Source organism: Humulus lupulus, chromosome 3, assembly GCF_963169125.1.
Source record: "Humulus lupulus chromosome 3, drHumLupu1.1, whole genome shotgun sequence".
Classification (NCBI taxonomy): Eukaryota; Viridiplantae; Streptophyta; class Magnoliopsida; order Rosales; family Cannabaceae; genus Humulus; species Humulus lupulus.
In genome coordinates, this window is record NC_084795.1 from 218354561 (window position 1) to 218370034 (window position 15474).

At 37.9% G+C, this 15474-nt stretch overlaps 1 protein-coding gene across 1 annotated transcript; it reads left to right on the plus strand.

Moving 5' to 3' along the window:
- The first annotated feature begins 13436 nt into the window (after nucleotides 1-13436).
- Nucleotides 13437-14592, plus strand: LOC133825399 (secreted RxLR effector protein 161-like). The gene is made up of 3 exons (XM_062258351.1): nucleotides 13437-13556; nucleotides 13672-13779; nucleotides 14209-14592. Exons 1-3 carry the CDS (start codon nucleotides 13437-13439, stop codon nucleotides 14590-14592), a joined length of 612 nt encoding a protein of 203 aa, XP_062114335.1.
- The last annotated feature ends 882 nt before the right edge of the window (nucleotides 14593-15474 follow it).

The following is a 15474-nucleotide window of genomic DNA, read 5'->3' on the forward strand; positions in this document are numbered from 1 at the left end:
TATTTTCATTCTCTTAAATAGCTTTAGTTTAAATCTTTTATTTTATGTTCATGACATTAAATCTCATCAATCTTTGGAGCTAGGTTAGAATTTATTAATTTTGGTTTAAAATAGTTTTCTTTTTTATTTTAGACAACTCCTTTGGGTTTGATCTCGTTCTTACACGAACACTATACTTCATATACGATTCGTGCACTTGCGAGTTAAATTTTTTTTAAAACATACCTGTTTTGGGTCCATCATACACCCTATGGCCCTGACATCTTTTGGTGGATCCACAAGTTCCCAGACAGAATTGGAATACATCGGTTCCATTTCTTGGTTCATGGCTTCTTGCTATTTCTCATTTTCAGGATCATTCATTGCCTCTTTAAAGGTTAATGGATCGTCCTTGTCTGTATCAGAAACAAGGACATGTGCCTCATGTTCGTAGCGAATATGTTGTCTCACAACCCTCCCACTACGACGTTGCACCGGGATTTCTTTTCTAGGAATCATGGTTTCCTCGGTTTGTAGTTTATAATTTAATGATGAAGATGATTGTGATGGAATCTTGTCAACTGTGATTTCCTCCAATACTACCTTGCTCTGAGGTTTATATTTATTGATATAGTCATGTTCAAGGAAGGTTGCATTTGTGGAAACCAATACGTTTTGATCCTTGGGACTATAGAAATAACTGCCTCTTGTCTCTGGAGCTTAGCCAACAAAAATGCACACTTCCATCCTTGATTCAAGTTTCCCTGATTTAGGTCTAAGAACATGATCAGGACAGCCCCAAATGCAAAAATAGTGCAAACTAGGTTTGTTTCCATTCCACAATTCTAGTGGCATTTTGCTAATGGTCTTAGATGGGACTACATTCAAAATGTAAGTCTTGGTTTGAAGTGCATATCCTCAGAATGAGAGAGGAAGTGAAGAGTTGCTTAACATAGACTTGACCATGTCCAACAAGGTCTCGTTTCTTCTTTCAGAAACACCATTTTGCTGTGGCGTTCTTGGTGTTGTGAGTTGGGATAGAATACCATGCTCCAACAAGAAATATTTGAATTCTAAATCCAAATATTCTCCACCTCGATCAGATAGAAGTGTCTTAAGAGTCTTACCTAACTGCTTCTCAGCATTAGCTTTGAATTCTTGAAACTTAACAAAGGTTTTAGATTTCCTAAGCATTAAGTAAGTATGACCATATCTTGAGTGATCGTCAATAAAAGTGACAAAGTATTCATACCCACCTCTTGCTTGTACATTGATTGGACTACAAACATCGCTGTGTATAAGCTCCAAAGGTTCTTTGGCTCTATTGCCTTTGTTGGGAATTGTGCCCTGAAAGCATATGTAGTTGACATTGTTTTATGAAATAAATAAATAAATTGAATTTGTTATGCATATATTTTATGGACTATATTATTTTGTGATAATATTATGTAAATATAAGAAAAATTCATAAGTTCATATATGTGATCTCAAACACGTATTGGTACGAGAGGATTGTGTTTGAGATAAATGAACTTGAATAGTTCGCAGTAAAATAAAGTTATGGAATCTTTAGATTAATAACTGCAAGTACGGTCCACTAGTATTATGAATACATGTGATCTAGATCCGGATCACTAGTGTAGTAGGACACTTTAGTGGAGGTACTTTATATATTAGAGAATATATAGAACTGGACCAGATATGTTTATTAATACTTAGTTAAATATCGTTTCGAAGTATTAATTAAATATATCAACTGATGATCATATACAAATAGATCTTAATCCTAAAGTTACTATGAACTCCTGTTTATGTTATATGAGTTCTTTGATTCACTCGTTAGGGTATGTCAGAATGATCAGGCTAGACACTTTTGTTTTGGGAACTCGTTAATGTAAATGGCTGGGGACATAGTATACAGATATGGAATCTATGCCTTCTCACAAGAGATTGAATAATGGTTATCTTAAGGGTTGACTTTTGGGACTGAAAGGTTATTGAGCTCAAATTCATAATTTAGTTATGAATTAACCTTCACTAGTAAAGTCAATAGTACTTAAGGAAACAAGAGATAATTAAAAGGGTAAAATGGTAATTTTATTCCCGATTAATTATGAACCATTATTAGAGAGTTAATTTGTATGCAATGATTATATCAATGGACTCTTTATCATTATAAAGTACTCAGTAAATAAAATGTCTATAATTACAAGAGTGCAGTCTTATATTTATAGTGGAGTAATCATGAGATTAATAAATTAAGATTATTTAATTAAAGAGTTTAATTAATAATCTCAAATTTATTGGAGCTTGGAATTATAGGTCCATAGGTCCCACAGCGGCTTTATCAACACTATTCAAGGCAACAGTTGATATAAATGGAAAAATAGTTGAAAGACATATTTAAGAAGAAATTTGTTCTTCGTGCCAAATATGCAATTATATGATAATAGTGATTGATTAATTAATTACAATTTAGTTGTAGTTAACAAAATTAATTAATATTTAATTATTGTATAATTTTTGAAATTATATTAAATAATTAAATTAATTTTGAAATTTAATTAAATAATTAATTAATTATAATTTTCGAAATTATAATGAATTATATATTTATTTTTAAAAATATTGGATTTAATTAATTAGTAAAATTAATTACATATCTTTATTTGAGTGGGACATAATAATCTGATAAATTCAAATTGGATTTGAATTTAAAAGATTGATATTTATTCAAATAATTAATTATATTTGATAATTAGTTAAAAATATATTTAATTTAAATTTAAATTCAAATTTGAATTTGAATTAATTATCAGGTTGTTAAATTTTTATCTTACAAAGTAGGTTGAATAAATAATTAAATAAAAATAGAAAAATCAAATATCCCTAAAAATTAGGGTAGTACACGACCACACATAGTCGCGTGTACTGCATATTTTCAGGGATAGATTTTTCTAATTTTATTTATTTAATTAATTAGTTAATGGATAATTAAAAAAAATAGTCTTTGGATATTTTCATTAATAAGATAATTAATTAATTAATTAAAATATAAATTGTAAGTTGGTTACATATTTATTTTTCTTAAATTAAATATTTATCAGAAAATAAAAGACCGTCATTTGCTCTCTGAAAAATAGAACGATACTTTTCAATCTCTCCCTGAAAAGATAAAGAACCAATTCTCATGCCTATTATCTTGATCTCATGAGTTGAGTACATCAAGTAGAATCACAAATTAACTACCCTTTATTTTCTAAGTGCCCACACACTTCTTGAGATGTAGAGAATGTTGTGGAAGATCTTGGTGTGAGTACCCGTGAGCAGCTTGGATAGGAAGATCATTTTTATTACGAAAAGATAGCAAGGACACTTGATAGGCTTCAAGAGGTATGATTTCTATTCCTATCTTGCTTATGATTAATGTATGTACATTACTCGACCTAGGCCAATCTCTTACTGCCTCAATCTTACTCGGGTAAACCAGAATCCCCTCCTTACTAACAATATGGCCAAAACTCACACTTGCTGAACTTACCATATAACTTATGCTCTCTCAATCGCTGTAATACTAGGCGTAGATGTTGCTCGTGCTCTGTCTTTGACTGAGAGTACACTAGTATGTCTTCAATGAACACAATCACAAACTTATCCAAATAGTCCTTGAAGACTCTATTAATCAAGTCCATGAAAGCTAATGGGGCGTTGGTTATTCGAACATAACCAGGAATTCATAGTGTCCATACCTCATGCAGAAATTGGTGTTTTGTATGTCCTCCTCTTTAATCCTTAACTGGTGATAGCCTAACCGAAGGATAATCTTAGAGAACACTATCTTGCCCTGTAGCTGGTCCAACAAGTCATTGATCCTAGGCAGTGGGTACTTGTTCTTAATGGTCAACTTGTTCAGTTCTCTGTAGTCAATACAAATCCTTAAGGATCCATCCTTCTTCTTGACTAACAACACTTAGCACCCCATGGCAAAGAAACTCTGTCTGATGAATCCCAAATCCAGTAACTCTTGCAATTGAATCTTAAGTTCCTTTAACCCTATCGGATCCATTCTATAAGGTGTCCTAGATACTGGCTCTGCCCCTGGCGCCAACTCTATGACAAACTCAATCTCTCGGTGTGGCGGCAACCCTGGCAAGTATGTGGGGAACAAATTAAGAAACTCACATACCAGTCTGGTCTCACCCGGTCCAACCGACACAACTCTAGAGGTATCCGCAATGTTTGTTAGGAATCCTATGCAACCCTCCTGCATCAGGCTTCTAGCCTTCAGTGCCAAAATCATAGGTACTCGCGGTCCACTCACTGTCCCCACGAATACAAAGGGTACCTCTCCTTCCGGTTCAAAGGTCACCATCTTGCGCTTGCAGTCAATCGTCGCCCCGTACTTCGATAATCAATCCATCCCTAGGATCATGTCAAATTCATCCATGGCTAACTCAATCAGATCAACAGACAACTCCCTATTTTCTATCTCTACTGGCAGTGCTCTAACCCATCTCCTAGAGACTACTAGTTCCCCAGTTAGCAAAAAAGTTTGAAATCCCCTAGCATACAAATCACTAGGTCTACACAGTTGATCTATGACTCTAGCATAAACAAATGAATGAGTAGCCCTTGAGTCAATCAATGCAGTAAAAGAAGAACCAACACTAGAAATCAAACCTGTCATGACCGAGGGGCTAGCCTCAGCCTCAACTGGGTCAAGGTAAATACTCTGGCATGAGTGAGAATGTCGCTCTGTTTCGGTTCTTCCTTCCTTGCTTGTCGGAAATCCTTCCTCAAATGACTGATGCTCCCACAAGTAAAGCAGACCATGATCCTGCACTCTCCCTGATTTCGTTGTCTGCACCGAGGACACACTGGGAAACTCCTCTAGTTGTCTCCCTCGCCCTAACGGCAACTGAAAGCACCCCGTACCCTCCCATCTGAGCCAGGAGAAACAAAAGAGTTTGGGGCCTTTCTCTTCTGCTCACTGGGGCCACTGCCCCGGCTAGATATAGTAAAAGGAGCACTATCCTCCGAGCATCGCGCCTAGCAGCGCCCTCTCTCCATATTTGATCCTTGGCCCCCTCAGTTGTAACAGCCTTGTCCACTACCTATGCATAAGTGGTAGTCCCCGGATCCAAAGTTATCTTGACGTCACGGGCAATCATGACATTCAATCCCCACACAAATCGATCTCTTTGTGCCATGTCAATCGGCACCAAATCTGGTGCAAACTTCGCTAACCGGTAAAACTTCAAAGCATACTTAGTAACCGTCATCCAGTTCTGAGTCAAGTTGGTAAACTCATCTACCTTCACAGCTCGGACTACGACACTGTAATACTTCTCATTAAAAATGTTTCTGAACTCTTCCCAGGTCATAACTGCAATATTCCTTCTCTAAGACACCACATCCCACCAGATTCAGGCATCTTTTCTTAACATGTAGCTGGCGCAAGCTACCATCTCACTCCCTTCCACCCTCATGAAATCCAAGATGGAAGAAATCAAGTTCATCCACTGCTCTGCCCACAATGGGTCTGGACCACCCTCGAAGGTGGGAGGATGCTGCTTCCTGAACCTCTCATACAAAGGTTCCCATATATTCTCCACAATAGGTTGGGTTGGCACTGGGGCCACAGCCTATGGAACCTGTAACCCAATGCCCTGAGGAGGGGCCTATTGCCTCAACTGCCAAAGTTCTTCTTCTGTTTGGTGAAGTCTAGCTTCCATCTCGACAAATAACTGTTGCCAATTCGGTAGAGCAGTTGGGGGGTTCTAACCCTGGTTGTCACCTCGGCCCTATTGCCGCGGAGTCTGATTGATCGGTGAGGCAACACCACTCATCAGGCATGATAACAACACCCAAAATCACCTCCCAATTCATCAACCCATCACAACCAGCAAATCCAAATAGCACAGATAGCATACAACAATCAAGGGGGGCATGCCCTAGCATCATGCATATGTCAACTTATTCATCATGCTCAAACAAGGCACTTTAACAAGCAACCAAGCATATAATTCATTAAATACCAACCAACCCTGAGTCGAGCTTGTCATTAGCAGCGAGCGTACATGTTCGGTCAATCTCCAGGAACCATAAACCTTGGCTCGCTCTGATACCAAGTTGTAACGTCATACTTCCTTAGAGGTGTTACTATGTGAGGTAAAAATGTGTCATTAGCTCGCTAATCAAGGTTTTAAGTTAAAAGTGTAACTAAATTAATATAAAAGTTGTTTGAAGATATTAAATATAAAAAAGTGGCCATTCATTGAAATCATAAAGAGTTATACGTTTGGGATCCCAAAATACTATTTAGAAAATACTTTACAACACAAAATATAGTTAAGGTCGACTTAAGCGACAAATTAACCAATACATTACATCTTCCAAAAATAACCCTGGTCGTGGTAGCCAGGTAGGCCGAACATGTACCCGTTGCTCCACGCACTCCATACTCATGGTTGGTCAACCTTTCCTTTACCCTTACCTACACCATAGAGCACCTGTGAGCCAAATCCCAACAAGAAAACTCAACACAAATCATATAACATATGCATAGTAGTCAACAATATACAACAAAACAGCCAGCAGGCTAAACACATAGCGGCCAACACCGTCCCAAGTGTTTTACTAGGCCCTGGGTTCGCGGTCTTCACCGAGACGGTGGCTCCAGCACCCTAGGAGGGTCTTGCCCTAACGGCCTACACTCAACATGCTCAATGTTGATCTCGACCCCTTGTCGTATTCGTCTTCCTGCCATTCTCAGCCTTCGCCGTTCCCGACCTTCGCCGTTCACTCACAAATATGCATCACATTGCACAATATCAATAGATATTTAAACACATACTGAATATAAACATTAGGGCCATGCCCTACAATACAAACAATGGGCCATGCCCTGCTCTATAGGTACAACAGTTTCCTTACCTGTGTCCCGAGCTATCCAAGCACCATTATCACGAGCACAGTCCCCTAACCCGAGCCTCGTTGAAAATCTAGTCCCAACACACACATAAAAACCATCCATCAAGTTCTAAACCAATAAATAACTTTAGAATATAAATCTAGCCTCCGGGACCTTGGATTCTACCAATCCGGGTAGTAAAATCCTTCCCAAGCCTTAAAATTTGAGTTCCCGAGCTAAAATCCTTCAACAACCATTATTTTTCATTTGAGCCGCGGCCTAGCCCCTTAAGGGCCGCGACGTGCTCAAGTCAGAGGAAAAATGTCTCTCTGCTGAGGGACACGGGCTATGGCACGCTATACCTTGCACCACAGCGCGCCTAGGCAAACAGGGGCTTTCCATCCTCTTCGACACATATGGGTCGCACCGCCTAAAGAACAGGGCCACGACTCGAGCCCCCAAACCCTAAAAATCAAACTATTTCCTGCATTTTCCTCGAGCCTAAACCCCAAATTCACACTCCAGTCATAAACCCAACTTAGATTTAAGCCTAGAATCCCCTTTCACATAACCTAGACATCACAACAGAACCACAAACAACTCCTCACACTCATCAAACATTCAAAATCAAACATAAAATTGAACTCTCATGCAAACCTCCAATCCCAGCAGAATTCAACATGATGATCAAGTTTAAGAGCTTACCTCTGTACAAGATTTATCCCTAAGCTAACTTCAATTGCCTCAAACTTCAGTTTTCCTAAAGGTTTAGCCTCAAATCCACAATCTCAACCACTTGAATTCCCAAAGCTTGCTTAATTCTCCAAGAGAGAGAGAGAAAATCGATGGAGAGAAAGATTTGAGAGTTGATGCTTGTCCTTCACTTAATTCTAGTGGTTTCTCAAGCCATCTAAGTATATATCCAACCTTAGTCAAAAGTCTAAAATGCCCTTAAGCTTATCCTAGTCCTCAAGTGCTACCAAGGGCAATTTCGTCAATTGCCAAGTCCCCCTAGTTCCTCGAGTGTTCCTATAAATCCTCGTTTAATCCTGACATGTCCAAATCATTGCTAAATTACTACCCATTACTCGATAAATCCCAAGCACATATTACATTCCCAAAATACCCCTAGGCTCCTCCCGAGCCGGGTATCTGACCTCGTTGTGACTATCTAGCTAAACTGCTCCCTAGGACCATATCGAATCGTGCATCACAAATATATCACCACTCACTCGTGGTATCAATCACAGTTTACACAAATATTACATTTAGGCCCTCAGTGGGCTAAAATTACAAATATGCCCCTAATAACCAAATAGAGCCCACATGCACATTTAATTCACCTAAACGTGCATTTCTAATCACATAATCATCAAATTCATATATTAACGTAATTAAATCAATTATTTCCCTCTTGGCACACTAATCAAGGCCCTAAGCCTTATTAGCAAATTTGGGACGCTACAAAAATGGTACTTAGAGCCTTGTGAATTTTCCTCCTAATCATAAAGCTATTGGCTGCTACTGGTTGTTTAAGGTAAAAGAAAATCCAGATGGATCCATTCTTAGACACAAAGCACGCCTCGCTGCTAAGGGGTTCAGTCAGCAGTATGGATTTGATTTTACAGAGACATTCAACCGTGTAGTTAAGCCCACAACCATACGGGTCATTCTCACTATTGCATAGACAAAAGGTTGACAGCTTAGGCAATTGGATGTCAACAATGTTTTCCTCAATGGTGTTCTCCAAGAGGAAGTTTATAAGAGCCAACCACCCGGTTTTGTTTGCAAGCTCCATAAGGTGATATATGGCTTGAAACAAGCACCTCGGGCATGGTTTGAAAGGTTGAGAGAAGCTCTGTTCAATTTTGGCTTTCACGATGCAAAATCATATCAGTCCCTTTTCATTCGCATCACACCAACTCATACTACTTTTATTCTTGTATATGTCGATGACATTCTTATCATAGGTAGTTCTAAAGGAGTGAGCTAAACTTATTACTCAGTCACATACCACTTTCTCTTTGAAGGATCTTTGGAAAGCTCACAATTTTCTTAGGATTCAGCTTGCTCCAACTGCTACTGGTTTGCATCTTTCTCAATGAAAATTTATCATTGATCTTTTGTGTAAGGCCAAAATGGAATTTTCAAATGGCTTACCTACTCCTATGTGTGGAAATGAAAAGGTTTAGCTTGTGGAAGTGATCCTATAGCTGATCCAACTACTTATCAAAGTTTGGTAGGAGCTCTTCAATATGCAACTATCACTCGCCCTGATATTACATAGGCTATTAATAAGGAATCTCGGTTTATGCAAAATCCATTAGCTTTGCATTGGAAAGTTGTTCATCGTCTTCTTAGATACCTGAAAGCTACTTTGGACTATGGTCTTTCTTTTCAGCCAAGCACGTCTCTTGACCTTGTAGGCTTTTGTGATGCGAATTGGGCCTCGGATCCTGATGATAGGCGTTCCACATCTAGTTTTTGTGTCTATTTTGGCAGCAATCATGCGTCGTGGGCTTCTAAAAAGCAACATACAGTCTCTCGGTCCAATACTGAGGTGGAATATACGAGTTTGGCAAATCTCACTGCCGAGTTGTCTTGGCTGCAATCTCTTCTTTCTAAGTTGCATATTCCTCTACCTTCTCCTCCTTTGGTATGGTGACAATCTCAGTTCAGTTCTCATGGCAGCAAAACCTATATTGCATGCTCGCACCAAACATATTGAACTGGACATGTACTTTGTTCGAGACAAAGTGGTGAGCAAGCAGCTGCTAGTGAAGCATGTGCCTTTGGTGGATCAAACTGCATATGTCTTTGCTAAGCCTTTGTCTGTTGCTCGTTTTCATTAGTTGAGACACAAACATAGAGTTGTTCTTCTACCCATTCTAAGTTTGAGGGGGGGTGTTAGGATTAGTTAGGATTCTTGTTATTAGTTAGTCATTTAGTTATTTTGTACAACTCTCTTTGTAACTAATTGTACAGCTAACCTCTCAACTAACTCTAACTAATGTCTATATTTATACCTCTGTAATCATCTTGTTCATTCAATGAGAATCATATCGTTTTCTTACTCATTTCATTTCCCTAATACATAGTGCTAAAAATTGTGCCAAATATACCACATATTGATTTTTTGTGCCAAATATAGCACAATCTTTACATTTACCATTGGAGATGTTCTTAGAGCTTTTGTCTCTCCTAATAATTTTTGGTTCAAATCTTCATGCATGCAAAGATAAAGCTTATACACATCTTAATACAGCATAAAATCTATTGGAACTTTTTGTTAAAAGTTAAAAGTGAATTGTGAAAAATTGAAAAAGTATATTTGAGTGTGATATGGGAAAAGCCCCACATGGATTTGGAACACTCCTCCAAGAGTGTATGTAAGATGCAAGTGTCGTGCATTGGGGTGTGCCCCAAGGGGTACCTAGTTTTGTGCGAATGGGTGAGGACTCACACACTTGACCACCACACGCGCGCGCACCGCTGCCGCCGTCTGTCCGACCGAGCCGAGCTGAGCGGGCGGGTGGTGTGGTGTCGTACTTTATTTTTTGTTGAAAAAAATTATTTAAAAAAATAAATATTTTTTATTTATTAATTAAATTTAAAACGATTTATTAATAAGCAGTAAACGTGATCCGTTTTAACTGCATATGACCACGATAGTTCCTCCCACGATTGAATAAACGTTTTCTTACAGGTTTATTGAGATCAACTTCTTTACATAAGTCAGATCAGAATAACGGGTGAATACATCTTTTTACAGAAAAAACATTCTCTTCTGATAAAATCGAATTTTCTCTAAGCTTTTGAGGGCGTACGAGAGCAAAGCCTTTCGATGCAGAGAGGTATCGTTACATTGGTTGTTTTATCATGGGGACGGTGTGGTTGATAGACTATCGTGCACACTTGGGGCAAAGCTGCGAAACATCTTAAAGAGAGCGACATAGTTCGCGACTCATCCAGAAACTTTTATTGGTAATTCGTTCCAATTTTTATTTCAATTTAGAGATAACAATTTTAAGACGTTCTGTTCAGCTATGGCTACTACCGATGATTTTTCTGGTTCTGCCTCTACTGATATTAACAAGCCATTTTTTTTTTAGGGTTTGCACTTTAAGCGTTGGAAACAAAAGATGCTCTTTTATCTAACCATGAAGAAGGTTGTGTTTGTCCTCACTGCTCTGAAGTCAATTGTCTCCGAACCTTCGATCGACAAGGACAATGAGACTAACGCGAGAAGCAACAGAAGGAATTCGACTCCTGGGTTGAAAATGACTTCCTCTGTAAGAATTTTATTCTTAACGGTTTATCTGATGATCTCTATGATTATTATAATTCAGACAAGTCAACAAAGGAAATTTGAGAAGCGCTGCAAAAGAAATATGATACAGAAGAGGCGGGGACTAAAAAATACGCTGTTAGTCGCTACCTGAAGTATCAAATGGTGGACTATAAATCTGTGGAAGGCCAATCTCACGAAATTTAGAAAATCGCGCGTGAGATTATCTCAGAAGGTATGACTCTTGATGAATAGTTTCAAGTTGTTGTTTTAATTGACAAATTACCTCCTTCCTGGAAGGATTTTAAAAATGTACTCAGGCATAAGACTAAAGAATTTTCCTTAGAGAGTTTGATCACTCGCCTTCGTCTCGAGGAGGAAGCAAGGAAACAAGACAAGAAAGAAGAGGTGCTTGTTGTCTCTAACAGCAACCCCAAGAAGTACACACCTGTGGTTTTGAAGCCTAATGGCAAAAAATTTAAGAATCAGAACCGCAACTCGAATTCAAATTCCAACCGCAACAACCAAAACACTCCTTGAAACAACAATCAGAGTCGGAACCATAACAGGAACCAACCTGGAAGGCAGCAACCTCCACCTAAATAGAATGACTCTGGACAATTCCTTTGTTACAACTGTAACAAGCTATGTCATATGGCATGCAAGTGTAGGAACAAGCCAAGTACTGCACCGCAGGCTAACTTGATTGAAGAAGCTTTTACAGCTATGATTTCTGAGACCAACCTTATTGGTGGATCAGATGGGTGGTGGGTAGACACTGGAGCTTCACGCCATGTCTGCTATGATCGTGCTATGTTTAAAACATACACTGCTACTAATGATAAGAAAGTGTTGTTGGGAGATTCCCACACCACTATTGTTGCTGGGATTGGGAATGTGGAGCTTAAGTTTACCTCAGGAAAGACTTTATTACTGAAAGATGTAATGCACACTCCTGAGATGAGAAAGAATCTGGTTTCTGGTTTTCTGCTTAATAAGGCTAGGTTTACTCAAACTATTGGGGCTGATTTGTACACCATCATTAAGAATGGTATTTTTGTTGGGAAGGGTTATGCTACTGATGGCATGTTTAAGTTAAAATGTTGAACTCAATAAAGTTTCTCCTTCTGCTTATATGCTGTGTGATTTTAATGTTTGGCATGCTAGACTTTGTTATGTTAATAAGGGCATTATTAAGAACATGAGTAACATTGGTTTAATTCTTAACGTGTCAAATAATGATTTTGAAAAATGTGATTTTTGTAGTCAAGCAAAAATAACGAAGACACCACATAAATCAGGTACTAGAGAATCTAAGCCTTTAGATTTAATTTATTCAGATATTTGTGAACTTGATGGAACATTAACTAGGAAAGGTAAACGTTATTTCATCACTTTTATTGATTATTGTTCTGACTTTACTTATGTGCACTTAATGAAAAATAAAAGTGATGCGCTTGACATGTTCAAATTATTTGTGACAAAAATTGAGAATCAATTCAATAAGAAAATTAAAAGGTTTCATAGTGATAGAGGAACTGAATATGATTCAAGCATGTTTATTGAGTTTTATAATTCACATGGCATTGTACACGAAACCACCGCACCATATTCACCTGAAATGAACGGTAAAGCTGAAAGAAAGAATCGAACTTTTATTGAATTTGCTGTGGCTATTTTATTGAATTCTAGTGCTGCATCTCAATGGTGGGGTGAAATTCTTTTGACTGTTTGTTATGTGTTGAATAGAGTTCCTAAGTCTAAGAGCAAAGTTTCACCATATGAGATCTTGAAAAATAGGCAACCTAACCTGTCTTATTTTAGAATGTGGGGTTGTTTGGCTTATGTTCGTACTCCTGATCCTAAGAGAATTAAGCTAGCAAGTAGAGCCTATGAATGTCTATTTATCAGATATGCAATTAATAGTAAAGCATATAGGTTCTATGATTTAAATGCGCATGTTATTGTGGAATCAAATGATGTTGATTTTTATGAACATAGAATCCTTTTAAATTGAGAAATAGTGGGAAATTGAGAAATAGTGGGAGCGCATCTCCTAGCAACATTCCTACGATTAGAAGTAATGAACATATTGAGGATAGAGAATCAGAACCTAGGAGGAGTAAGAGAGCTAGAGTTGCTAAAGATTATGGTTCTGATTTCCATGTCTATACATTAGAGGAGGATCTTGCTAACCTCCAACAAGTTTTGTCTTCTTTAGATGTTGACCTCTAGCAAGAAGCCATAAATGATGAAATGGACTCTCTTGAGTCTAACAATATGTGGCACTTAGTTGATTTACCTCCTAGTTGTAAGTGGATTTTGAAAAAGAAATTGAAACCCGATGGTACTGTTGATAAGTACAAGGCTCGCTTGGTAGCCAAGGGTTTTAGGCAGAGAGAAAATATAGATTTCTTTGACACTTTTTCACCTGTTACAAGAATAACATCCATTAGAGTTTTGATTTCCCTAGCTGCCATTCACAATCTAGTTGTACACCAAATGGATGTGTAAGACTGCCTTTTTGAATGGTGAATTAGAAGAGGAGATCTATATGAATCAACCTGAAGGGTTTGTGATCCATGGCCAGGAACATAAGGTTTGTAAACTGGATAAGTCTCTATATGGTCTTAAGCAGGCACCTAAGCAATGGCATGAGAAATTTGACAATTTAGTTATCTCACATGGGTTTAAAGTGAATGAAAGTGACAAATGCATTTATTATAAATCTAAGAATGACATTTGCACTATTGTATGTCTATATGTGGATGACTTGCTCATTTTTTGTTCGAATATCCATGCTGTGAAATATTTGTTATGTGCTAACTTTGATATGAAAGACCTTGGAGAAGCAAATGTAATCCTTGGTATTAAGATTACTAGGTCTGAAAAGGGAATTTCTTTGGATCAATCTCACTACATTGAGAAGATTCTAAAGAAATACAATTACTTTGACTGTAAACCTGCTTGCACACCATATGATCCAAGTGTTAAGTTATTTAAGAACACTGGTGATGGTGTGAGATAGTTTGACTATGCGAGCATCATTGGCAGTCTTCGATATGCCACTGATTGTATGAGACCCGACATTGCTTATGTTGTGGGATTATTGTGCAAGTTTACTAGTAGACCTAGTATAGAGCATTGGCATGCTATTGAAAGGGTCATGAGATACCTCAAGAGAACCATGAACCTTGGATTACATTATCAGAAGTTTCCAACTGTTCTTGAAGGATATAGTCATGCAGACTGGAACACTTTGTCAGATGACTCCAAAGCAAAAAGTGGCTATATCTTTAGTATAGCTGGTGGAACTGTTTCTTGGAAATCTAAGAAACAGACTATTTTGGCACAATCCACCATGGAGTCTGAAATGATAGCACTGGCTACAGCTAGTGAAGAAGTAGGTTAGCTGAAAAGCTTGCTAGCTGAGATCCCTTTATGGGAAAAATCGATACCAGCTGTGTTGATCCACTGCGATAGTACCGCGGCTATTGCAAAAATTCAGAACCGTTATTACAATGGTAAGAGACGATAGATAGATACGTCGTAAGCATAGTACTGTTAGAGAGTTTCTATCAACATGAGCTATTAGAGTGGACCATGTACGCATTGATGATAACTTAGCAGATCCTTTGATGAAAGGATTAGCTAGAGCGAAAGTCCATAAAACATCGAAAGAAATGGGACTATTGCCCTTAGAATGATGAATCACTCATGATGGTAACCCAACCTAAAGACTGGAGATCCCAAGAACTAGGTTCAATGGGTAATAACAAGTTGTGAAGTGATATGAGTTGGATCATGCTATTTCCATTAAAGCATATAGAAGCATGAATTCCTGAAGCGATGAGAGGATGAGTTAATAAAAAATCTTAATGAGATCTATACTCTATGTGGAGTGGAGTATCAAGCTATAGGAGTACTCTTGATAGACTCACCTATGTGATTGTGGAAGTGGGGCTGCTTCCTATGGAATTTTGGGCAAAATTTCTAGAGCATTCACTTTACTGGGATAGACGTGCATGACCATTAACGCATGGGCTTTTTTACTACACCCTTGAAAGGTTGGTGCGCGGTACGATGTTAGAAATAGAGTTCAAGACTACGTGTCACTCTAGTATAATCTAAATCGTATTCACTATGCAAATGTTCAAATCGAAAGATACATTTGTTTATGCACAATCTTATAGATTCTGATATTGCTCGAGAAAATATTTTTTTTTTAAATTCAAGTGAGGGATTGTTGGAACTTTTTGTTAAAAGTTAAAAGTGAATTGTTAAAAATTGAAAA